The sequence below is a fragment of the Amphiprion ocellaris genome, chromosome 11 (genome assembly GCF_022539595.1).
Source record: "Amphiprion ocellaris isolate individual 3 ecotype Okinawa chromosome 11, ASM2253959v1, whole genome shotgun sequence".
NCBI lineage: Eukaryota > Metazoa > Chordata > Actinopteri > Pomacentridae > Amphiprion > Amphiprion ocellaris.
In genome coordinates this window covers 19,067,739-19,094,089 of record NC_072776.1, presented here as the reverse complement: position 1 = coordinate 19,094,089, position 26,351 = coordinate 19,067,739, and the positions used below count along the sequence as shown (strand labels likewise).

Genomic DNA, 26,351 nt, shown 5'->3' with positions numbered 1-26,351 from the left:
TTGTTGTTCATGTAAACCTACTATAAACCTACTACTAAACCTACTACTCACTGATACTACAAGAGACTCATTTAGCTGATAGCACTTTAAAGATGCCCTGTGTTCACAATGCATGGCAGTCATGGAGCTTTGAAATTCCATGTATCAATTCTGACACTGCCGAACTGCATTGTAAAGTACTCTTGAGCATGACTGAATTATTCAAGAAGTTACACTTCCTATTACTTTTTAAGTGAAGACAAATATGTTGGTGTTAGGCGATAATGTGGACTTACTTTTTGAGGAGGATTCCTCTGGCATTATCAACTTGTTCGGTAATCATCTGCTCAAACATAGAGAGCTCAAAGGACTCGTCTCTGCTGTGGAACTCCTTTACATCTATCAGACGGAGATGGCTGCAAACAAGTCAACCACTGGAGTAAGATTACAAGGCAAAGATGAATCTACAAAACAAATAATCCATTATTACCAAGATCAACAGGGGTGTGTGATGTGATATAATACAGTAGATCACAAATTTTGAAAAAGCACACAGAAATTTTAGATCTGACATCATTTTCTGTAACTGAATATGAGCCTAATTATTTTTTATTTTTGGTCGAAAAGGGCCATTTCCATCAAGTTCCATTATTGCATTTTTTAAGTGTATCAAGACACCTACAATTACCATATTTGATTCATTTAATCTATGGAAAAGACAGTGTATGGAGTATCATCTAACTGTGCAACACAGCCTGCCATCATTCATATTTATTTAAAATATTATGTAGTCTATGTATTCTTTTACATAAATGTATATTATGCACTGTACATTCCTTGGCACTGTATGTGCTTTTTATGTCTTCACCCTATGTAGGTTACTTTCTACTGTCTATTTTTCACATGTTGGTTCTAACTTATAAACACTAAAAAATAAAAGTTTAATCATTTTAATAATATTAAAATAAAATATTGCGTCAGGCATGTTGTCTTAATCTAACAAAACTACAAAATGTATTCACCTCAAAAGTGATTTTTAAATATATGACACAATTTTTTATTAGTTAGTAGTTATTCAACATAAAAGGAAAATTGGACAAAAGCTGATCAAGTCTCTAATGCCTACATTGCATTTGTTATTAAAAAGAACAAAAATAAATGAATTTCAGGTATACATAAAAGTATATCACTGCATCCTTACATATAAGAGTCGTGCCATAGGTACAGCAATCGCCGCATGGTGGGGTTGAAAGAGTTAAGCTTTTCATTCATCCTCTTCTGTGCCTGGATAAAAGATTTCTTCCATGGTTTTGGCACAATCTCCAACCTGACAGTGAAAAATGACAGAGGGACTGTAAAGAAAATACCTTTTTTCTAAAACCAATACAAAATATAGCATTTACAGTATATTTTGTAAAGGCTTCCAGTCACTGCTTAGTGAAACTCAGATTTTCTTTGTAAAAATAAGAAATATCCACACGGTTTGGTCATGACCGCTATCTGATGCAGTATTTATAAGTAAAGGCACAGCATACTTCTCACACAAAAAACATAGAACATTCTCCCAACCCATTCCAGTGACTTACTCAAATCTGTGAGGGGGCAGATCTTTTTCTTTGTCCTTGTCAGATGTCATTGGATGTCTCAAGATGTATTTCACTGGAACCACACACAGAGGACATTGAAACAACAATATTTTATTAACACATTTTTAAGCATTAAAACTGTACTTCTTTAAGCATAAAATTTTTAATAAAAATACTTTTTTAAATTTAGTTATTATATATGAGTAAATGTTTTTATCTTGGTTATAATTAGTGATTTTGGATTAATGGATAAATGGATTTGAGTAGGTTCATCTAGTAAATGCTCATAGCTTTAAGTGTAATTAAATACATACAGATTGCTGTTTTCATGCTGAACAAATAGTCCTCCTTGATCTCATCGACCAGCTGCTCCAGCGATGTGCTCAGGCTCCTCAGGTGGCAAGGGACTATTTCATGAATGTTCTTCAGCCAAGAATCTTGCAAGGGAACCACATTCTCTATGTCTAGCCCTTTTTGGATGAAGCAGTCATATTTCTGACAGGACAGCATTTTTTTTTTATTATTTTCAGCAACAATAAATACAACACATTAGCACAAAACACATCAATAAAATGGTCACAAATCAAGTGTCTGTTAAAGATTATGTAAAAGAATGACGGTGCACAATGTCCTCCTTATTAGCACATACACAACAAAAGAAGGGATATGATTTAGCACATAATATCAAGCGTGTATTGAATTTTACCATTTCATAGTGAGCGTCATCTTCCTTGTTCTCCTGCAGCCTAAAAAGAACAGAAAAAGTGCAAAGCAGGTGTCACAACCAACATTACTTTGTGGATACAGATGGTATTTGCTATTTTATATAGTGTAAAGTAGATATGTCTTGGCCTTAGTTGTGGCCTACAGTAAAAAGATGCCTTCAAAAAGGTTTTGCCTGGATAGATACTTCATCTTAAGAAATCAAATTCAATGGATCACTTTATTTAAGTAATTAAGTACTTAGTCACATCCTGCATTTGCTGCCAAAGCATACAGAGGAGTCACTGATGGAGAGATGGTACATGTATTCAATGAAATGTCACAATAGACAAATAAGTTAATTTAAAAGATTGTTTAGAAAAAATTGTCCAACTCACCATGCTAATTTAACCAGAGTTCTACGAAAATCCATTTGCTTCGCTTTGTGCCGTATGCGAGTACCGCTGCAACGTTTGGACGTCCCAGGGATCTGTTGTGCCATTCTGCTCTTGACCTGGTTCTGGGGTCTGCCATTATTTACACTTGGTCTACTGGTTGCCTTCTCACTCAACACACCTTCTACAGCACATGTAGGGCAAAAAGTTCCAACTGGTTAACCAAAACATTTACAAAATTCAACGGTGTCAATTAATATGTGATCCCCTCTGATTAGAGTTGACATAAATTTTATCTGAGTCCAAAAATATTTCCAACTCAACTTTACATGTTACTTTGAAAACTCAACTCACGTTTCACAGCTGCCTCAGCTCCTTGAGGTTTCTGGCTGAGTAGAGGAAACAGCTTAAATGAAGGCTTTGTTTCCATCCATGGCTCTGTTCTGACCTGGGCAATGGTGTTCAGCATTAGTTTGATGTTGTTTTCACAAACAAATTAGCTTAAATCTATTTGTTTCGACCTAATAACTTTAAAAGGCATGATGCAAAAAAAAAAGTCAAGACAATCATTATTTTTAGTTATTTTGTTGGGATGTGCCAGCAAAGACTGTTCTATTCTAACTAACTACAGAGATAGTAAGCTCTGTCATGTCCAGTTAGGTTTCCCAATTTCTCAATTTCTTTTTATTATTACTACTGAAATGCTTTCTATTTTTATCAGGAACTTGAACATTGCTCCCTTAGATGTGTTGGGCAAACCCATAATCATTAGCCAGTTAGCAGACGATACGACTGTTTGCATGAAACAGCTAATTGAAGACCCAAAGATAATACAAATCATTGATATTTTTTCCAAGGCCTCAGGGCTTAAGCTCAATCTAAACAAATGTGAACTGATGCCAATCCAGCATTGTGAATTAACAAATGCATACAACATTCCTATAAGGTCGGTTGTCAAATATTTAGGTGTACATATTTCTAAAGATATTACTGAAAGAGAAAACAAGAATATATGGATATATATATATGGATTGATAACTGCCAAGCTAAATTTTATTCCTGGTTATTGAGAGATATCAGTTTACTAGGTCGGGTTTTTCTGACTAAGATGGAAGGCATTTGTAGGTGTATCTATCCTGTGCATTCTTTAGCTATTCCTAACAGAGACATCAAGAAGATTTACCTGATTATTTTTTGGTTATATTTGGAAAAGAAAAATTCACGATATTAAAAAAAGCTGAAATGACTAAAGAAAATGTTTACAAGGTTTACAAGCTATAGACTTTGATTTCATAAATGGAACCTTGAAAATGAATTGGTAAAAATCCCTTTTAAGTTTTTGGTTTCATATTACCAGAGAAATTTTCAAGAAATTATGAGGTATTGATCTATTATTAAGATGTGATTTCACTATTCAAATATTACCTGTTAAACTATCCCTTTTTCACCAACAAGTTTTCTTACATTGGAAAATACTGTACAGTCATAATTTCATCCCACACAAGACACCAATATGGAACAACAGATATATTGTGATCAAAAACAAATCATTGTACAATACAAAATTGATGGATAAAAACATCTGGTTTATAATTCATTTTGCTGATGGAGAAGGATGTATGATGCCCCATGAAAACTTTAGTTTGAAACATAATTTAAATATCAATCGTTCATCCTTCACTTCTATAACAAAAGCAATTCCTGCCACCATTTTAGGTCTAATTACAATACAATACAGTAATACAATACAATAACTTTATTAATCCCCAAAGGGAAATTCAATTGTCTGGTCTCATCTGTTTACTTTTAAATTATATAGTCTAATTGTTGATGGCAAGAAAGATTTTCTGAATCTTTCAGTCCTGCAGCGCAGGGATAGGAGCTGTCCATCACCAATGTTTTGTTGTTCACTGAGGCAGATATGAAGTGGATGATCCATGTTTGTCAGAATGGCCTCCATCTTTCTAAGTGCCTGTCTCTCCACCTCCTCCTCCCATGTGTTCAATCTGATTCCAACCACAGAGCCAGCTTTTTTAATCAGTTTGTTCAGATGCCTTGTATCCCTGTTTTTTATACTGCCTCCCCAGCAGACTGCAGCATAAAACAGAACACTTGCTACCACAGACTGATAAAACATCTGCAGCATCTCCCCACAGATGTCTAATGATCGAAGTCTTCTGAGGTAAAAAAGTCGACTCTGGCCCTTTTTGTAGATGAAGGCTACGTTTTTAGACCAGTCCAACTTATTATCAAGGTGGACACCTAAATATTTATACGATGTCACCACCGATGTCCATGCCACAAGTGTTCATTGGTTGAAGAGGGGGTTTGGATCTGCGGAAATCGATGATCATTTCCTTTGTCTTTGAGGCGTTGAGTAGCAGGCAGTTTTTGTGACTCCAGTCACTGAAGGCACTTATCACATCCCTGTATTCAGCTTCATGCCCATTTCTGATACATGCCACAATAGCAGTGTCATCAGAGTATTTCTGAATGTGGCAGGACTCAGTGCTGTATTTGAAGTCAGATGTATACAGTGTGAACAGGAATGGAGCCAGGACTGTTCCTTGTGGAGCCCCAGTACTGCTCATTAATGTCCCAGAAACACAGTTCCCCAGCCTGACAAACTGTGGCCTTCCTGTTAGGTAATCTATGATCCAAGAAACACAGGAAGGTTCCACTCCCATCTCTGTGAGCTTCTCTTTGAGTACAGTGGGTTGGATGGAGTTGAATGCGTTTGAAAAATCAAAGAACATGATTCTCACATAAACACCAGGTTCCTCCAGATGAGACAGGACACGGTGAAGCATGAAGAGGAGGGCATCATCCACTCCAATGTGTTCTTTGTATGCAAACTGCAGGGAATCAAGTTTGTCTTTGACCTCAAGCCTCAGTAGGAATAGAATCAACTGGTCCAGAGTTTTCATGCTGTGTGAGGTAAGGGCAATAGGTCTGTAGTCATTTAGTTCAGCCGAACATTTGATTTTTGGTACTGGTACAATACAGGATGTTTTCCATAGAGCAGGCACCCGCCCCAACTGTAGACACAGGTTGAAGATCCTGTGGAGGGGTTGACATAGTCGTGCTGCCCAGTCTTTAAGCAGCCTTGGACACACACCATCTGGGCCAGCTGCCTTCCCAGATCAAAGTCTCCCAAGCTCCAACATCACCCCTGTCTCTGTGACAGAGCAGGGTACAGGTGCTAGAAGGGAATTAGCTGCAGCTGTGGAGTTATGTGTGAGGAGTTACACCATCTCTGGTTAACAAATAAAGCCAGAGCACACAGCAAATACAGCAAATATTTAAAACACTTAAGAGACACCAAACTTTGCTGCCACTTTCTGAGGCGCAGGTTCCGGAAAGTGAAATTAGAAATGAATTATTAATTATTAGAAATTAGAGGCATCCTTTCAAAAATTTACAGAATTTTTACATCAACAATTTGGATTTGACACAACTAAGTGTGTATTTTGTGGGGATATGAAAACTACAGATCATCTATTCTTTCAATGTATTTTCAAAGAAGCACTTTGGGCTGATATATATGGCTGGCTGTACACCAATATTCTACTTGAACCCTTTGTTCAAAAAGATTCTATTTATGATTTTGTATCAGAAAACAAAGATTATGATTTTTTGATTAACAATATCCTCATCCTCAGAAAATTTACATACACAAATGCAAATACATGATGGTAAATCCTAGGTTTTATGTGTTTCATAAGGAGTTTCTTTCCTTCACTGAAGCCCTTTATAAAAAATGAAGAGTAAACATTCAGTGAAACTGTTCAGTTTAAGAATTACAATCTGCAAAGAAAGCCCAAGCTTTGTTTTGTTTTGTTTTTCTTTTTTCCTTTCTGTTTTGATTGGGTTTCATTTTCAGATCGCATTTCATATAATTTTCAAGAACTACAGATAAATATTTTGTTTTACTGCACTGTAAGCACCTGTTCATTACAAAAAGCCTTACTGTTTTGTATAATGTTTTGTTTAATGCTTTGTTAAATGAATTTGTCAATTTAAAAATATGTCCAGTTAGGTGGCAGTTAACACACACACGGGTAAATGTTGTAGCGTTAGACATTTTCAAACTCATAAACCGACATGATAGAATTTTTTTTTAACTTACCTTTGCTGGACTTGCCGGTAGAGGTGGTAGAGTGTTTGTAAAATTCACTTTCTTCTTGCCTGAACTCATTTTTAGTGCAAAATTGCCATGAGCTAACGCTAGCTCCTCAACGAAATCTTTGTGTTGTTGCTAGGGCCGTTGCTAAGGAGCAACGGTGACTGCGCGTTAACCCCTAAGCACCGGCCAACGGCAGAAGCTGCGAATAGTTCCGCTGTATCTTAATATTAGCAAAACGTCAACAAAAACCACGTCAAAGTGTAATTTCCGCCGGAAGTCAGTTAAATAGTGTAACGTTAATAATGGCTCTGTCAATACTGGAGCACCTGTTGGTAGCTAATTGTTATAACGTAATACTATTTTATCTAAACGAACTGGTACTCAACTTCAAATGGAGGTTACCGCTGGAAGCGTTGTTGTCAATATTTTAACTACTTTCCATAGAGAGTTTTGCCCCATTACAGCCGCTACTGTGCTAACCTTCACTCGGTGTTCAACGTTGTGTCGCACTTTGAGCGCCCCTTGCAACAAGAAAGTTTAGGTGAGCGAGCCTGGTGATGGAATAGTCCATTAATTTGTAGTGTGCGGGGGGAGGTGACAGGAAAGAGTGCACCAATGAAATACTGCCGAAGGTTTTGTAAATCAAAGGATAGCATATAAAAGCTAATTTACATATTTTAGAACTAAACATTGCACCATCACCATAGTCCTCCGGGACCGTATTAGTCAGGAGCCTCAAGCAGTTACACTTAATAATGGTAAAGTCCGTTTCTGTTTTGGTCCTATGAACACATGCTAAAAAAGATCCGTTCCTCCAGTCAATGGATCACATTCACACTTATTGAGACCATTTTAAATCCACCATGTATTTGTTTGAACATGTTTATTTGCCATAAATATGAGCTGAAAAGAAATTTCAAGCATAAACTCAACACCAGAATTGGCAAGAATTTTCCATATTAATAATGTACACAGATAAACAGATAAACATTAATCAAGACAAAATTCCAGGCTAAACTTTGTAATGTTTTTAGCAGTAACTAATAAGCCTATGGCAGTCTAAAAACAGGCCTGCTGAAAAGACCTGTAATTAGTTTATTAGCTTCATGAATTATGGTTTTAACTTAAATAAAACATATATGCAATGTGCTGCTTAATTGGTACTCTTTTTTGTCATGTTTAATTAAACTGAGATGCACAAAGGCACATCAAGTGTAGTGTTTTGTTTGCTTTGTTTATTTTTGTTTGTTTTTCAGAAACATATGGAAGCCATCCAAAAAAAATTGGGAGATTATTTTAAACAGTGAGACTATAACTTTGTTGGAAATCTGAGATTAAATCAAAAGTGCTTTAGAGCAAAGAATTTTATCTGATGTGTTTGAAAGCCACTTCAATTCTGATAAATTCTTTATTTTAGCAGTAAATGTGAGCATTTCAATGTGTAAAAATGCATTTATGTGTATTAAAGCATGCAACCCTTCCACATGGCGTAATGACTCTTCTGACAAGCTGCAGCTAACACATTTTGTTGTAACTTTATATCCTGTACTATATTACATAAAAACCGTCAATAAAATTATTTACATGAAAATACAAAAGGATAACTTTGGCTCAGATGAACTCGAAAATCTGTCACAAAAGATATCCAAAATACAGATATTGTCTTGTTTCTCTAAAGATGCAAATCTTTTCTGATGAATTATATTATTTTCTTCTAGGCAAAGAAATCCTTAGAAATAGTATTGTTATTAAGGATTATTTGTATTCTAGTGTCAATGCAAATAAGCTACAATAAATTGTCACCAATCATACCAATATTATCTGGGAAGTATGTTTAAGTGTGAAATATCTGCAAATGAGACAATATGCACTTAAATATTGTATTCCAATAAGAATTTAAGTAAACCTGTGGTTTGAAATGGTACTATACGTGCCTGTGATCATAACTAAGTTAAGTCCAGCATCTGGGATGTGTTTCGGGAAGAAAAAAAACAACGCTAGTCTGTGATGTTAAGTTCTCAAAGCATCATGTCAGCACTTTGCACTGCAGTGGCTGAGAACGTGTTTTTTCAGCTGCAAACAAAAGTTTTTCAGGTCCACCTGCTAGAACAATTTCTTCAGCCCAGGCAGTGTGAGCTCAAACCTTAAGAGAAAAGAGATGTAGAACATTCATATGATTACATTTAAACCAAATAAGAATTTTTACAACCATTTTTTGTCATTATTTGACAAGACAGGGTCTACGCCTTCCAATCAGACTTGGGCCGAACAGCAAATGATCAGTGTAACAGTATAAAAAAAATAATTTTGTTGCTGATAATTTAATTAACCTCGTATCATTCCTTCACCTGGTTAGGCAGTTTCATACTGAACACAGTGATAACTGCAAGAAAGTGTAAACAATTACAGAAGGAAGCACTGATGCTACAATTCAGCACACTTGTGCTTAGTTCTTATCTAATACATCAAATTTCACTTTGTGTTCCATTCAGAACAAAACACCAAACATTACTTGTAGCTCATTTACAGCTACTGTGTTTCACAAATCATGAAAAATGAGAAAAATGTCCCCCGTACCATTCTGTGATGCCTTTGGCTATATCCAGCTGTGAAAGATCTAACATCACCTGTGGGCATGAGCAAAATTCAGTCAATTATCCAGACGGAGCAGCAAACTGCAAAAGTGTAACAAAGAAAGTGATGGGAACTTTGATTCAGCAAATTATGTATAAAATAAAAACATTTACAACACTAAACCATAAAGAGTCAAAGTTGTAAAATTAGAAGTTGTATATTTCTCTCACCAATGACTGTCTAACAGCATAAAGCATTTCAGCTGCCACCAGCCTTTGAAATCTTGATTCAGGAATAAAAACATATGTTTGTACCACAAGGAGCATTACCTACCATGCCAATGTCTTTTCTCTCTCGAGTGTGAAACATCCTGTTATTTTTCACTGCCACATCCAACTTCCTAGTATGTGCTTCATGAAGTGACACATCAAACTCAAACCTGCAATAAAAGAGGGTTGGCAGATAGAGAAAAGAAAGTAACAGCCACAGTCTCAACCTTTGAGCTTCAAATATACACAAACTATGAACTATGAATGTGTCAATTTTTCTTTCTTTTTTTTGACAAAAATGTGCGACGAATCCAGTAAACATACTTGTCATTGAAGACAGGATTGACCGTCCTCTTCTTGACATGCGTCTTCTTGCGGTGTCTCCAGGTTTGGTCAGGCAGCAAATACAGGCGGACGTAAGAGTCTGTGCCGTTCTCACTGCAGGGGAATAAGTTCCTGTAGGAAATAGATACTCATGACAGCTTATCATAGCCACATTTTCTTTTCAACAATGCTGCCATGAGAAATTTGATAAGAAAATCATTTGTGTATTTAATTACAGCTTTCCTCTCTTATTTATTTAGTGTTAAGTCTCAGCATTCAAAACAACTACACGCTGACTATTGGCATCTCAGTTTTTTCAGTACAAATTGGTTTATAACATTCTAACAACTGGTTAAAATAAAAATTTACAAGGCATGTCCTGTCCATATATGAATATATATTCATTGTCCCATTTCTGTACATGTGAAAGTTGTACAGAATCTTCATTATATCTTCATTTTTAGCCTTCTTGTTACTCCACCAAGGAACACGGCGGAGCTACGTGACAATCACCATACGTTTGTCCATCTGTTTGTCTGTCTGTTAGCAACATTACTCAAAAATGGATTTGGATGAAATTTTTAGGGAAGGTCAGAAATGACACAAGGACCAAGTGATTTGATTTTTGCAGTGATGCAGCTTATAGTCTGGATCCACGGATTTGCTAAAAATTTCTGTATCATTGCGAGATAGCGGCACGGTGTCACTGTAACTATGACAACAAGTGAACACTGCAGCAGCTGCCTGCTGACGATCACATGATTGCGATCCTACTAAAAATCGGCTGCTGTGGACTTATTGGAAGTTATCCATCCAAAATCATACAAGAAACAATTGATGAAATTGTGGGGGTGTTTCCTAGTCCCATCAATTTCCGCCACCTGCTACATATTTAGGCTACACGATTCGGTATCTGTGCATAATGTACACATGCCTGTGCTCACCGCAAGGTCATTTTTTATTAAAGATTTCATCCGTCAGTAATTATACGACTGAGCAGCCTTGGCGGAGTACTCCGCTCTCTGAGTGCTCTTCTTGTACTTGTACTGTATTGCTTGTATTGCTTCTTCCATGTCTCATTTCTATCTAGCTGCTGTATCAAGTAAATTCCCTGATAAGTGATCAATAAAGTTTATCTTATCTTAAATGCAGTAGCAAATATACAGGAAAGTAGCTTAAAATTAGTAGTGAGTATGTTTTTTTGTGACGTACCTGCAAGAGTTAACCATGACGATAAGTTTGTTCCTCAGGGTAGCATACCGCACAGTCAGGTTTATCTCTCCAAATGAACCTTGATGTTTTCTAATGGCCCTGTCGAGGTGAAAATTAGTTTGAAAATGTCACTTTTACTGCTTGCTAAAACCCATTCCGCTAAGTTCAAGACATCTGTAGAAAGTCAGCAATAAAGGCCTGAAAAAGACGTGTACAGACACAGAAAAAAAGCCAGGGACTCACTCTGGATAGGAGGCTCCATCTGAGAGGTCGAAACGTGACGAAGCGATGGAGTTCTCTGACAGCAGGCTGTGAGAGTCGAATCGACGCATGTTTTGTGCAGAAGAAGGCGACTTCCAGGTTTCACCAGCCAGGTACGAGCCATGGGGGTGAGCTAAATAATCTTCACTTGAGCCATTCTGTGAATAAGCCAATCGGGTCGGAGGAGAGGCAGCGGGGATGTTGTTGGAGGAAACTTCTGGAGATGAGGATACACCAGTGGAGAGACTGGTGTTACCTCCTTGGTTGCTCTGTAGTGTTTGCTGTTTGGGTTGTGGAAGAGGATCCACGATAATCTTGGGTGGCGGCTGGTCCTCAGTGAGAATCTAGTGTGGTATTGAAGACGTGACTAATCTCAGTGACTCGATAAACATCAGTGTAATAGACTTCATTTTCTAATGATTGAGGTATTTTGTTGAATAACATCAGTTACAGTACATCAGGTGGAAATAGCAGGCGAAAAAAGAGATGATTAGCTAAAAACACTAAGCAAAGAGGGAAGGAAATGTGTATGAAGTTGCAAACTTGTGTGCTAACCCTGAGAATAGCCTTCAGTTTGATATGGCTGTTTGCTCCGGAGCGCTCCAGGGGGAAACGCTGGTCTAGAGTCATGTTGGAGGTGTTGAGGAGGCGATTGAGGGGCAAGTTCAGAACACCAAGCGGAGTCTTCTTCTCAGGTTCTTTGACCTGAACCACACGAACAAGGACAACAAGGAGAACAGTGAGTCAATTAACCCCTTGAGGAACAGACATCTAGTAGCAGGTATATAACCTCTAAAGATGGTGATTGGATTTGAATTGTCTTGAGGTCCGACCACTGTCGATTGAGGCAACTGATAGATTCGCAGCAAAACAGAAAGAAGTGGGAACACGCTAAAAGAAATCAGCATTATATTTTTGTGATGTTGGCGGTGGTTATTGATGAGAGGGAGATTATTACACAGCAAGCTTTTTCATACTGTGTGTCAACAACCACTCTTCTGGAAAGAGAAATCTTTTATGTAGTGCATACAACGCTAAAATGACAAACCTGAACAGTGAGCTGCTGTGTTTTGACACTATGCACAAAGAAGGTGAATCCCTCCTCAAACACTGGGTCTTTAGATGCATACACAACCTGTTGAGAAAGTGTTTAGAAGGTTATAACTGCAACGGAATGGTTTCATCGGGCATAAAAAGCAACACAGTTACGGTGCTGTGTGACTGCAGCACCACAGAGTTTACATTTAGAATTTGTACATTTTCCAGACTGTGCAGTAAATATAACACACCAAAAAAAAGTGTAAACAGTTAAAGGGAAAATGGTGTATCAGTGTGGTGAAGAGAGAGTAATACCTTGCTTTTCTGAACATCCTTATCAATGGAAAATTCCACAAATGAGTTGGGATCGGCGGTTCTCCTTGTGAGCTGGAAACAAAACAAATCAGGTGAGTACATGTTCAGCTGTGTCTCATCTATTACCACTGTTTCATTGAGCTACAAAATTCAAACCACTGGCAAGTGAGGGGAATAATACTGATCATCTTGTCAGAATTCTGTGTAATCTTGGGTCCTGAAATTATTTCAAGGTAGATTCTTAGGGCTTAAGTAGAAGGCAACTGGATATCTTTCTGGCTTGTTTGGTTGTTTCTCATGCAGGAGCCTTCCTCACTTCTAACTGACTGGTGGTGAGTCTCCAGGTAGTTTGGCAACCATCATTTGGCGGTGAGAATATATACCTGGGATGGATCCCCCACCAGTCAGTTAGAACTGAGGAAGCATCTTTGGTGAGAAATAAGACAATTTTAAGAATTAAATAGGTGACTAATCAAACCCTCTTCACAGCAACGCCACATCCTGCTGGCAGCAGGCTCCCCCAGCAGGACAATGTACCCTGCCCCACTGCAAAAACTGCTCAGGAACACAACTAAGAGACCAAGGCATTGATCCTGTGCCTTCAAACTGATGCCAGATCCTATTCTGATAAACTGTTCACAAGATGCAATAAAATAAGCACCAAATCCTGGTGTCAGCACAACAACTCAACCTATGTGATAGGGAAACATCTACAGTATTAATCAGATTTGAAACATCCAGAAGTAGTAATAGTAGATCAACAATATAATTGCAGACACTTGACAAATCATGTTGCACCTACATTCTGTGTGTGTTCTCCATATGGCACAATACTATCATCAAAACACTGTGTGAATGAAGTAAACAAACGAATGGTGGGCGTTTGCCTACAAGCAGACTGTCGACTGTCCAGGTTGGGAATGTTCTGCATTACACTCTAATAACCTACATTGCAGACACATCATGGGACACATAAAACTGCTTTTTACACCAAGAGTCAGGGGAAGGGAATGCAACTCAAGGCTGACCTTCATTTCAACATTCCAAGATAATGAAACTTAAACAGACCTTCACACTTGTGTTTACTGTATTTTCACACTATGGCCAGCAGAGGGCAATCAGAGGACATGGTTTCTGTAGACGGTTCAAGTTAGGACACCTTGGATTGAGATTTTTTCATGAGCAAATTGCAAAACTTCCTTTAAATAATTTTCACACATGGCTTGCAACTGGCAAATTGTAAAACTGAGCGTATTTACAACTGTTCCAAAGAAGCTGAAAGCGACCTGTGAACTTAGACGTTGTTTATTTGTCCGATTGAGCAGCCTCAGAAACATCACTATATTTGCTCAACAAATGTGTTCAGATTTAATGATTGTTGAACGAATGGTTAAAATTCTCACAACTAAATCCACTCTAAAAGCACATTTACTTACTAAACAACTCTTGGTTATACTTTTTTTATGTTGTGAATATGCCTCAGGTTAAGGAGGAAATCTAGCACCATGAACACCAGCTGGCAACAACACACCCACAGAAAATGACAGGCATGCACCAGACAAACGGGAAATACCAGCTACAGTCAGGGACGAGCACACCTGGAGCAATAACAGAAAGTATCTGATCTGACTGAGGTTTTTGTCAGACATCAAGATACAAAAACAGTATCAATTGTAAGGGTTTATAATAAGAAGAAAGCTACCAGAATGTCTCACTTAACACTGAAAGAGAAACACCATCCTCATTGGAAATAAGCTATAAATCTAGAGGTGGGGCTGTTGCATTTTTCACATGTACTGCAGTTTTAGAAGCAATGGTGTCTGAGAAATAAAAGCATAAAACTCACCAGTACTGCAAAATGTGTCAGATTTAGTAGAACAGCTTTATGTGATAATGCTTCTAAAAAATATGAAATGATAATGAAACTGGACTAAGTGTGAGCTATAGCATTATTCTGGGACATAATTAATGATTAATAATACAGTTCATATGTAGAATACTAGACTAAAGACGGAGAAAGAAGGTTAAAAAAAGATATTCAGAGTGGGGGAATAATGGAGGAAAAATCATTTCAGTGAGGAAGAGTGTTGTTTTTTTTTTAATGAGATGAAGCTTCTTTCTTGGGGACAGAAATTAGCTTTGAATTCCCACTGATCCCCTGGTTGTGGTAATTTGGTTATCGCAAAGTCAATTTTGATAGTGCGAAAGCAAATTCAGTTGTACACTCACAGCTTATCATTTCTTTACATGATGATCATCTATTCATAATCAATCAAATGCATGTCTACTTATTTTCAGAGGAACAAAATGTTTATTTTCAGTTTAAAGCTGACCATGGCTTTTAGTAATGTGACGTGTCTGTGTCACATAAGTAGAGTCAATAAACAAACACACAGGCTTTCATGAGGGTTGGGGTTCCAGTAGACTTCTACTTTCTGATATAGAAGTTCATAGGTTATATTATTCAAAGGAGCCAGTAAAAAAATTGTTTGGTGTTCACTGTCTTTCTAAAAAAGAAGCGGTCTCGTTTGTAAGTCTCTTTGAGAGAGATGATGGACCAATCATCAGTGTGTTGCTTATCTTACAAGGTTATGCAAGTTATAGCAGTTTATTCAAAACAAAAGAAGCCCCCCCTCCTACCCGTGCTTCCTTTGAATGTTTCCCATGTTTGTGATGCTCTGTGATCTCACTGTGGTCTTTCTGGAGACAAAAATAAGAAAACAGTTCAGCACATTGGCATCACCTGCTCACAACACTAACATTCCCCACTTGAAGCCACGTACCGGGATGTTTGAGGCATTGTCCAGATACACTGCAAGCATAGCACAAGCAAGTCCGTCCGTAGACTGTAAGAGAGTGATGGGATGCTTTATGTAACTGACTTCAACTGCTGGGAGCTGAGTTATACACAGCTGCAACTTACAGTTAGAGGTGAAAGTAGAGACACTAATATTAAGGTAACTAAAAGATTAAATGAAAGCGTCCTGATCCCAATAACTGACTGATGCAACACTGGGGCTACTGCACCTCCTTTAGCAGGCTGGAGTCAGTCTGAAGGGAAAGCCACTGGAGCTTGAGACGAACTTCACCATACTGAACCCCCTCCAGAGGAAACCACTACAAGAGAAGGAGAGATTCACTCATCAACAGAACATTTATTACTAGCAGCTCACTAAAAGTAATGCTTTTTTTATCATATTCACATGAGTGAAATAAACGGTCAAAATGCTGTCGTGAGCAGGTAGAGGTGGGTGGAGACGAGGCAGGGACTTCATAGATCTGTATGTTCTATTGGACAGCTGCACCAAAGCCATTTTAAAGCAGGAAGGGGTTATTTTCATGGAAAAGTCATAAAAATATCTAACTTTGAGGCGCATAGATGACTTTTTAAGGGGTTAAATCAATGATCAGAGAGTGATTTTGAAGATTTTACTGATATGCAGAAGTGAAAAAAAAAATGCATCAGCATATTCAATAAGTCATCCTGCACTGTACTGTAATGCTGGACCATCGTTCTTTCTAACAGCATAGAAATATGTGTTATGCAAACTGAAAGAAGTGGAGGGTATTTGGTTGGACAAACTTGATCCATTTTTTAAATCATCTATATCTTGATGTAATAGGAGAGGCTGTGATTTAAAAGACAAGTGACTGTTTAAAATAATACTTATAGTTTGTAAAGAAAAAAGTGACCACAAGACTTCAAGCCTCACCAAAGTGATTGATATAGTTAAAGAAATGTTTGTAGCGTAAAGGATGGCTTTTTTCTAAGGTTTAGAGGACTGAGCTTTTGAAAAAAAAAATCTGAAATTTGAAGAAAATGCCACTTTGCTGTATTTTTTTTAGGCAACAAAATATATCTCCTCCCTTTTATATGTATTTTATAAAAATGTTAAAATTCCTTAAATAACGGTTTAAAAGACACTCACCTGATCCATTTGTTTCTCCCTCTTCACCTCACCAAAGTCAAGGTTATATCTAAAGCAGAAAGTCAATGTAAATGCAACGCAAAAATGACATAATCGATCCTGTCAAGTACTCAGAATTTAGATTCAGAGCTTATTATTTGCAGCACTTAAAATACATGTTCAGACAATAACTGTAGTGTTATATATATTTAGTATTAAAATGACATTTTCATTTTACCTTTGATTTTATTACAATACACCATTGTGGCATATGTATGCAAAGGAAGCATGCTACATAAATAAATGATAAAATCTCCCATTTTTAAGTAGAACTAAGGTGGCTTGTAAAAACATTGTGAAGACATTACATATGACTCAAAAAGTATTAACTACATGTGCTTTCGCTGTCATTAGATGGTGTCTTACGTTCCAAGCAAGTCATCTTTATCTGTGTCTTCATCATACAGCTCCACCTCCAGCTCTTGTCCTGGGGCCTCGTGGACAACAAACTGCATACAGACAAGGAAAAAGTGGATGTGATTCAATGTCACATGAGACAGTAAAGATTGAACCACCAAGATGCAGGTTTTAAGCAGATGACACATACTAAATAAGATACGGATAGGTGACAAAATAAATGAAAAACAAACATAAAGTGTCTCAGTAAGATGTTGGGCCACCAGTGGACCCAACCTATACTAGCAGTATGCCCTCCACATTATAACAGAGCCACTGGATCCCTTTATTGTAGGGGTTCAGTCATTCAGGCCTGTGCTGTTTTCTTAGGTGTACACCACATATACACTCACCAACTTGTCAAGACAAGAAAATCAATCAGAGAGCGTAGTACTCCACCAAGACTGTTCATAAACCCATATGGCATAGTCAGAAATGCAGCATTTTTTTTTTTTTAATGCAGCATTTGTTTATTAGTTATTGATGATCAGAAATCACAGCAACATAGAATGTGGCCATTTAATATAGATGTACCCACAAACAAAATGACCTTACACTGAGCACAGGCGTGTGTTATGCATGTGTATGTTATGTACGGATACCAAACTGCGTGACCTAAATATGTAGCGGTCAGCGGGAATTGATGGGACTCGGAAACACTCCCACAACATAATCAATTGTTCCGTGTGTCATTTCTGACAGACAAGTCCCGATAAGTCCGCAGTGGTGGATTTGCAGTAGGATTGCAATCATGTGATCATCAGCAGGCAGCTGACGTAGCGTTCGCTTAGTTACAGTGACACCGTGACGCTATCTCACAATGATACATACATCTTTAACAAATGAAATGGTAATACCATTATACTGAAATCAAAGTAGGTACAACTGCAGTACGTTTGTGTTACTTTACCTCATACACTTCATTCCATCTTGGGTGCAAATTCTCTTTGATGGTCTTGCTTTTGACCTGTCGGTTGCCGACTCTGAGCGTGGCGTAGGGGTCTGACTTGCCTTTCACTAAACCCATCATGTATGTATCCTTTGCCAACAGGTCTCTGGCCTCCAGCAAGTGGACTCTCACCACTCCCTGAGGACCAAAGGAGTCAGAGGATTCACAATTTAACAATACAGTCTGACAAAGCACACCTAACAGAGCAAAATTAACATTACAGTTTTATATTTTTTGTTGGTAGGGTGTTTTCTTTATCTTAAAATGTGCAGTGACATTTTATTAAAGCAACCAGCAACAGGTGGAAAGACGAGAAAAAAAACTGTAAATTGGAAAAGTTACAGTATATCTTACATACACGAGGAAGTGGGAACCTCATCTGGTCCACTTTGACCTGGTCTATGAGGGGAATACACATGCGGTTGGGCAGCACCATGAGAGAGGCGATGATGTCCATTATCGTATCCTCAGACAGTGAACTGGAAAGAGACAGATGAGATGAGACTTAACACCAGAAGGCTGGAGTGACCATAAAGACTCTGTTTAGGCAAACGAGAAAGAATGATAATAAGGGTAATTGTGTAGAAGCTAACCTAAAGGCAGGACTGTCCAAAAGGTTGGTTGCACCTGTCCAGTTGATCTGTAACGTCTGAAGAAATAGAAATAATAAACAAACAAGTCTAATCACACAACTTTCACAATAAAATACTGAACACATCTGTGTGCACTCACAGGGCGGCGAATGAAGAAAAAGGTGACCCCTCCCACCAGTGGCGCTTCACCAATAAGAGGCTCTAAAATGACCCTCAGCATCCCCTGGAGCTGGAAGATTCAGAGTAGTTTTAACAACAGTAGGAGACAGCTGAAAAATGCTGAACCGTGATGGAGACAAAGGGAAGATGCTCACTTTAAGTCCTTTCACACCAGCTGTGATCGGCGACTTCACCTCAGCATCGATGTCCACATCACCGTCATAACTGCAAAGTAAACAGTGCTCAAGTTCAAGTTGACTTTACTGTCTCCCGTGGGAGAAATTTGTCTTGGATGAACGCAAAAAGTAGCTGCACTGCAACACCTAAGGCAGAACACATACTACTAAACACACATAAAATATGTAACATATAAACTTAAACATATAAATAATTTACAATGATATATATTTTAAAAAAACTAAAATACACACATACCCCCATACGTACATACATATATCCCTACATACCCAATATTTAACTATACTGCCATTCAAACGTTTGGGGTCACTTAGAAATGTCCTTATTTTTGAAAGAAAATCTTTTTTTTTTTTCAATGAAGATAACATTAAATTAATCAGAAATACAGTCTAGACATTGTTAATGTGGTAAATGACTATTCTAGCTGGAAACAGCTGATTATTAATAGAATATCTACATAGGGGTACAGAGGAACATTTCCAGCAACCATCACTCCTGTGTTCTAATGCTACATTGTGTTAGCTAATGGTGTTGAAAGGCTAATTGATGATTAGAAAACCCTTGTACAAATATGTTATGTTGTGAATAAAAGTGTGAGTTTTCATGGAAAACATGAAATTGCCTGGGTGACCCCAAACTTTTGAACGGTAGTTTACATACATACATCCCTACGTACCCAACATTAACTATCTCCTTTTGGTAGCTGCACCCAGCTGCTCATTAATGGGCTTGATTGAGAGCAGGATAAAGGAGTTTCTAAAATGGTTGAGCCTACACAGTGGCACTCTTTACCTCTACCTGAATTCAACAGTTCATACACTGTGAACAGGACATGTGATGAGTCAGACAGAATACTGTTTGCCTGCCTGATGGTGGCCTGCACAAACACGTTTTGTGGCATAAGTGGAGCATGGGTACCCATGATCTTACTTGCCATCTTCACCAGGTTATCAATCTAAGTTTTGACTGTAAGAGCCCCAAACCAGCAGCTGATCCCGTACCTAAGTATGGATGCAATGGATGCACAGTAAAAAATCAACATGATTTCTCTACAGACACCAAAAAGCCTGAGTGGTCTGATAAAGTGGAGGCGCTGATGGATTCTGGCACAAACACTTGCCACCTGCTGGGCTGGTTAGATGAAAATGACAGCGAAGCATTCCCCTGAGTTGTTGCTTAAGGTTTACATTGAACTCTGAACAAAGGCTGTGACACATTTAGCACCTACTGAGAAAAAATAGAAAGAAACAAAAAAAGAAAGAAATGAGTCAAAAATATGCTTTACCAACCAAATATTTAGGTCCAGAACCACCTCCCTCTGATCCACTTCATGGGTGTAGGCTTTCATTCCAGTGATCCTGAGAGGCTGAAATTAGGGAGATAATTAGAGGAACTTCTTTAATGCCACTCTATAGCCCATTTCAGACATGCACTCCTTTCCATTAATCTGATAGCATCTAAATGTGTCAACTTCATGTTTGAATTAACAGCCTGCTCACTTTTTCCTTTCAAGTCGCAATTCATCACATTGTACTAACTTATGTCGGAATGACAGAATGCAGTAACGTCAACAGACTAATGAAGCCAGTAATGTTTTTCATCCCATGTCAGAAAAGGGGTCTAAAGTTTGTAAAATCACATTAATGCACTTGGTTTGACAAAACACTGTGTGGCCACTGTTTAACTGAACAATAAGGTGAACCTAAATGACGCATTAAGCATAAAAGTGAGTAAAATAGGCAACAAGATAGAAATGGTGGATAAATGCCGACTCACAATGTGCCCAAAGTGGACCTTGGTAAAAGTGAACGTCTTGAGTGCAGCGCTGGACTGCCTGACGGCCGCCTGAATGTTTACTTTCAGTAACTTCTCCATGTACATCCCAAAGAAAGGCCACGCCTGCTCCACCACCTGCACACAAGACAAAACAGAGCATATAAAACGCCTTGACTCAACACCTTGCTCAAATAGCAAATGCCACTTCAGCTGTACTGTTCAGTTGGGTGAATACTAAGAGTATGTCGCATCAAGCCCTTCGTATGTTTGAATTTAGCTTTTATAAGTTCTTTTGTAAGAGAAGGGAGTGCTACCACACACTTTCTCCCTGCTTTCCAAAACCGTGATTGGAAATGCAGGGTTTTAGTCCTTAGACTTTGATCAGGTAAAACTGAGGACCCAGACAGATATATCCAACACTATGAATGTGGCTAGCACAGTACATTTACATGTTTTTGTATTATTTAACATACATTCTGCATACAGCTGATACACAATGGCTGAGTTTTTTTTCCAAATGCAATATCTTCAAATTAAACATGACATTCAAAAAAAAAGAAAAGAAAGGTGAAGAAAATCAAAGTCTTTCACTTTAAATCAAATTAAAGAATGGCCATACCTTTCCATGCACACAAATAAAATTATGCCCAGGATATAGTGGTTATTTGCAATCCACCATACATTCTGACCAGTTCAACTAACAGAGTTTTACTATAGCACAAGTGTAGCAAATATAGTAAAATAAAATAAAAACAAATAAATAAACAGAAACAAACATTCCAACTTCTGTAGCTATGAAGTAGGGTTTTTTTGCTCCACAATGTACATCTCAGATGAAATCAGAACTGATAGGTTTTATGTACTCTATCCAGTTTTCACAAATTCTTTAAAATATGTTCACCTCCAGCCTCAAAGAAGAAGTTAGCTTTTCCATCACATCTTTCTGCATGGAGTTTGCATGTTCTCCCTGTGCATGTGTGGGTTTCCTCCGGGTTCTCCGGCTTCCTCCAACAGTCCAAAAACATGCTGAGGTTAACTGATGATTCTAAATTGTCCGCAGGTGTGAATGTGAGAGTGATTGTTTGTCTCTCTGTGTTTAGCCCGGTGATAGACTGGTGATCTATCCAGGGTGTCCCCTGCTTTCACCCTAAGTCAGCTGGGATAGACTCCAGTCCTCTGCGACCCTAATGAGGATTGAGTGGTATATAGATAATGGATGGATATTTGAATGTGGTGCTGTTGTAATACGGTAATCTACTGCCAGAAAACTGAAAGCATGACAGGGAGATCTACCATGAGTCTAATTTTACTATCGTCATTTTGGAGGAATGGGTTAAAATTCTATAAACTTTATGTTATATATTGATGTAGTTTCTGTTTATTGTAGATGAGTAAAAGTCCAGTTTAAAGGGCAGGACGTTGCTTCTAATCTGCTAAATGCATACAGGCTCGTAGTCCCTGACAGACTTTATCTCAGGAAGTGTTGGCTATATCTGTCTGGCATATTCTTTTTACTTGATGAAGGTCTAATGATCCAAACATTGTGTTTCCCAGTTTCTTTAAGTAAAAGGACAGTGTGTGGGAGAGCTCTCATCTCTAACAAATGGACATTTCCTCCTACACACCTCTATACAAAAGACTGTAGGTGTGCATGAGCCTTTACAGTCAAGATACGTTGTTTTGTTGTCGTAATGAAATAATGCAGTTGACAATATATGCAGTCTGCATGCTGCTTTCTGCCAGGTAATCTCTTGGTCCCTGATAGTGGCTTTGTCCAAATATTCAACATTTTAAGTGCAGTCCATGAATTTCATTTTACAGCAAACACATTCAAATGCAGCAGGAGTTAACTGGTAGGTGTTTTCAGGGTCAAATATAAATATCAAACATTAGTCAGCAATATTTGACAAACAACCAACATTTTTAACCAACACACATTTGTGATAAAAATGAAAATCTTGCTGGAAAATTTAGAATGACATAAACTGACAAAAAACTTTTCTGAAATACCCTTCTTTCGCATATTTTTAAGTTAAAAGAACATTTAGCCCTCACTGCTGGTAAGTTACTCGAGGTTTACCAAGACAGTGCTCCAGACCACAAAGTAGTGACTACAGACAGAAAAAAGCAGCTATGTCAAAGCCAGAGTAGCACATTTTGAACTTATACATTTAATTAGGAATGGTTAGGGTAGGGTAGGGTAGGGTCGAGTAGGGTAGGGTAGGGTAGGTTATGTTCTGAACCCTAAACTATAGCTAAAAATCAAAAAACACCAGCTTGATTTAGCAGACTGACGTCTACCTAGCCTTGATAAAGCATCACCTCATAAAACCACAAAAGCAGGACAGGGTAGGATAAGTTTATGTTTTTACTATACCTTGTTAACCCAGTGCACTTTCTCAACATCAGTGAAATGGACCTTTGGAGAGAGGAAGCAGTGACATTAGAAGTTAGTCTGTAACCACAACAACTTTGATCGATATTATAACACAACAACACAGTGACATGCATGATGGCGGCGATGGAAGATATTGTGGTCTCATTGTTTCTTAGTCATCCTTCATGCAAATTTTCAAATGTCATGAGTAAAATTAACATGAAATCAGTCAAACAGAAAAATCAAGTGCCTTTAAGACGGGTGGATCCAACTCAGAAAATATTACAGATGTTTCACATTCCAGAAATTCCAGAAACAGTATTCCTGAGTTATAAACAAGCACAGCAGCACAAAGGCTTACCAAAGCTTCTTTGTAGCATCACAACTGTGGACTGTAACAGAGGAAATGTTCATTCTAATGCACAGCATTTGATAGGTCCACATCTTATCCACATAAACTGAAGAATCATTAGAGAGCAGGACGCAGCAGGACGCTGACGAGTGAAAACTTACCTGACATTCAAATAATATTTGTCAAGACCTATGAATATAATAAAATAAAAAGATGGAAAACAACTACATACTCCACTGCAGTCGAGTTTTGAGATACTTGCATTTTACTTGAGTATTTCCACTTTGTTATCCTATATTTACACTTGCATTTTACAGTTTACTTTATACTCCTGTAAATTTATCCGGCAGCTTTAGTTAGTTTCACAATAAAGATCCCACACAACTAACATACCTTTTAAAATAGAGAAAGGCGTGTGTCGTCGGTCACATTTCAGTTGTCTATTAATTGTTAACAGTTCTCCCAAATGATGACTTTTCCATAAAGACTTAAAATAAAAACAGATTTATGTATCAGAACAGTTTTTTCTTCTTTTCTCTCTGACTAATCATTTGATAAGACCTCAGATTTATTTGTTGTACTTGTATATAAAGCTGGATATGAAGTAGTTCTCCAACATTAACACACTGCTGACACATGGATGCTTCACTATTAATAATCTAATGATATTATATATACTAATGTATCAGTAAGAGGGACCAAACCTGCACTTTAACTACATCTGGTTGCTAATAATGATCTACTTGTACTTACGTAGGATCACCCATTTTACTTTAAAGTATTTTAATTTGGCTGTATTAGTACTTTTACTTAAGGAAAGGATCTGAATACTTCTTCCACCACTTATACAACATATTTACATTGGGTGGATATCATAAATCAGATCTGTTAATCTGCTTATCACATGATAGATCTGGAATCTTGCATGTGTTCAACCCTGCATTTCAGTTTTTATAACCATAAAGTATGTCAGTGGCATCATTTTGCTGTGTCTCACACACAAAGACAGAAGGCCGCAAGGTACGAACTACCCCACCTGTAAAAATGTGATCTGATTTCACATCTATTGTACAGATTACATTCCTCTGACATTGGGAGAAGCCCTCTCTTATTGTCTCTGCCTGCGTAGGTCCCATGATTCACTTTTGGAGTGGGTGTGGTGTAAGCAAATGTGAAGAGGTGAGCAAAATAACAGGACATTTTGGCTGGAGGTTCAGCCCCAGTCTGGCTTGTCATGCAAATACAGTTGTCATGGCAACAGAGTGGCCATGATGTCCTACAGTTCAAGGTTAATTTAAGAATGATTTACTAAACATCACTGCATAACGTACAGCTTCAGTTTAACCAATGAAGATATCAATAACTACATTGAGGGTTAGAGCTCTGTGTAATGCCTGAATGCTGCTGAATCAATGCTGCTGAAGTGCTCTGAAGCAAGGTAGAAACTCACGGTGACCAACAGTATATACAGCTCTCTGCTGATAAATACCAGCGGAACACATACCCACGATGCCATCTGTAGCCCACTCTTCAGCTCGGTGTTGATCACATGCGTTTCGTTGTCCACAAATTCAATGGCTCCTCCGATCCGTGCGTCCTTCCGCTGACGGTTTTTCTTCCACCAGGTGACCATGAGCATGCACAGCAGCACCCAGCTGATACTGAGGCCCAGGTAGCCCGTCAGGTACACCGGATAGAAGAGGAACACGGCCCGCCCGAAGTACATCAGGAACTCCATTAAGACGCGGTTGACAGCGGAGGGGCTCAGCTGCTCCGAGCTGCCCCCGAGATCCGCCGCCTGCGCCGGGCCGCCTGGATACGTCTGCCCGGCCATAGAGTCTTCACCCCCGCTGAGGACCCCGGTTCTAAAGGTCCCCAAGAGCCGTTTCCTCTCAGTGCCTGAACAGATTTAGGTGTGGCCTCTTTCTGCTCTTTCTGGCTCGGCTTTCCGTCAGGAAACAGGTCAGCCAAACTCGCCCTCGGTGAAGCGGTAGAACCGGGATAGTCCCAAAACTTCCGTGTTTGTAACGTCTGAGAGGCAGGTACAGACACACCTGTACCCAGGGGTGGGGAATGTGTTCCGAAAAAAGAAAAAAAAGAAAAAAAGAAAAAATAAAAGTCAAATAAAAAAAATCAGATGTCTGTTTGTGCTTGTTCTGCAGCTGCCTAGGAACACTTGTATAGAGATGTCGTTTTTTTAATTTTAAAAAAAAATTCTTTAATTAATTTAATGAATTAATAAATACCGTACATAAATATTCCTATAAAATAAATAAATGTGGCAGGAGGGAAAATATATGCGAACATGTATTATTTATGACATTCATTTCTAAATTTGCTTAGTAGAGGGTTTCTGTGACCTTCTTGAGATAAAATAGTCCGAGGAGCTACATCTGCACCGATAAATTATGGTGTAGATGGAATGCATGGACTACCATTTCAATACAGTTTAATGGATACATGACTGTATATAAAAATTAATAAAGATTTCTATTAAATAAATAACTGAAGAAATGAAAGTTTCCTGACATATATTTTTTTTAAATAAAAAGCGATTTATTTAATCTGTTACATGTGTTTATACATTACATGTATTTATATACTCATTTTTCTTTTATTTGGTGGAAGACTTATTTTACAGATTTGTTCGTTTATTCCTTTATTTTTATTTATTTATTTATTTCAATGTAATAAAATATAGTGGACTTCTCTGAGTTTCTTCAAATAATGAAATGATAAAATAATAATAGAAATAAATATTAAAATATCCCCATGACATAAATAAATATGGAAAAGAAATAA

The 26,351-nt window shown here is 37.9% G+C and overlaps 2 protein-coding genes across 3 annotated transcripts in view; both read right to left on the bottom strand.

Annotated features, from left to right (window-relative positions):
* Window positions 1-7,512, bottom strand: part of dnah7 (dynein, axonemal, heavy chain 7) — a 79,722-nt gene extending 72,210 nt beyond the window's left edge. The window contains exons 1-8 of the mRNA XM_023289075.3: window positions 6,792-7,512; window positions 3,017-3,110; window positions 2,666-2,846; window positions 2,272-2,311; window positions 1,880-2,060; window positions 1,566-1,638; window positions 1,181-1,306; window positions 276-395 (exon numbers count right to left, since the gene is read on the bottom strand). Of these exons, the coding sequence (XP_023144843.2) occupies window positions 276-395; window positions 1,181-1,306; window positions 1,566-1,638; window positions 1,880-2,060; window positions 2,272-2,311; window positions 2,666-2,846; window positions 3,017-3,110; window positions 6,792-6,860 (884 nt within the window). The 5' untranslated portion in view covers window positions 6,861-7,512. The remainder of the gene's footprint in view (window positions 1-275; window positions 396-1,180; window positions 1,307-1,565; window positions 1,639-1,879; window positions 2,061-2,271; window positions 2,312-2,665; window positions 2,847-3,016; window positions 3,111-6,791) is intronic.
* A 144-nt stretch (window positions 7,513-7,656) lies between these two features.
* esyt3 (extended synaptotagmin-like protein 3) lies at window positions 7,657-25,574 on the bottom strand. 2 transcript variants are annotated; one of them, XM_055015024.1, is made up of 24 exons: window positions 25,054-25,135; window positions 23,559-23,589; window positions 23,198-23,239; window positions 20,821-20,955; window positions 20,334-20,410; window positions 19,002-19,071; window positions 18,827-18,916; window positions 18,688-18,743; window positions 18,453-18,573; window positions 18,056-18,232; window positions 17,116-17,198; window positions 16,711-16,759; window positions 15,809-15,898; window positions 15,565-15,627; window positions 15,422-15,481; window positions 12,782-12,853; window positions 12,477-12,563; window positions 11,984-12,133; window positions 11,411-11,772; window positions 11,168-11,266; window positions 9,956-10,087; window positions 9,696-9,801; window positions 9,366-9,415; window positions 7,657-8,931 (listed from the first exon to the last, which is right to left on the bottom strand). In XM_055015024.1, exons 4-24 carry the CDS (start codon window positions 20,923-20,925, stop codon window positions 8,892-8,894), a joined length of 2,139 nt encoding a protein of 712 aa, XP_054870999.1. In that variant the 5' UTR covers window positions 20,926-20,955; window positions 23,198-23,239; window positions 23,559-23,589; window positions 25,054-25,135; the 3' UTR covers window positions 7,657-8,891. The 2 variants fall into 2 exon arrangements, with proteins under 2 accessions (XP_054870999.1, XP_023144850.2); XM_023289082.3 differs by lacking the exon at window positions 23,559-23,589 and having other exon boundaries at window positions 25,054-25,574.
* Window positions 25,575-26,351: the final 777 nt, after the last annotated feature.

Bases quoted from the DNA above. Each gene is read 5' to 3' on its own strand.
- esyt3 (XM_023289082.3), bottom strand. From the start codon at position 25,383: ATGGCCGGGCAGACGTATCCAGGCGGCCCGGCGCAGGCGGCGGATCTC. The intron at 12,564-12,781 runs GTATTACTCTCT...CTTTCTCAACAG, and splicing joins AGGATGTTCAGAAAAGCAAG to GTTGTGTATGCATCTAAAGA. The intron at 10,088-11,167 runs GTACGTCACAAA...TATTTCCTACAG, and splicing joins GTCATGGTTAACTCTTGCAG to GAACTTATTCCCCTGCAGTG.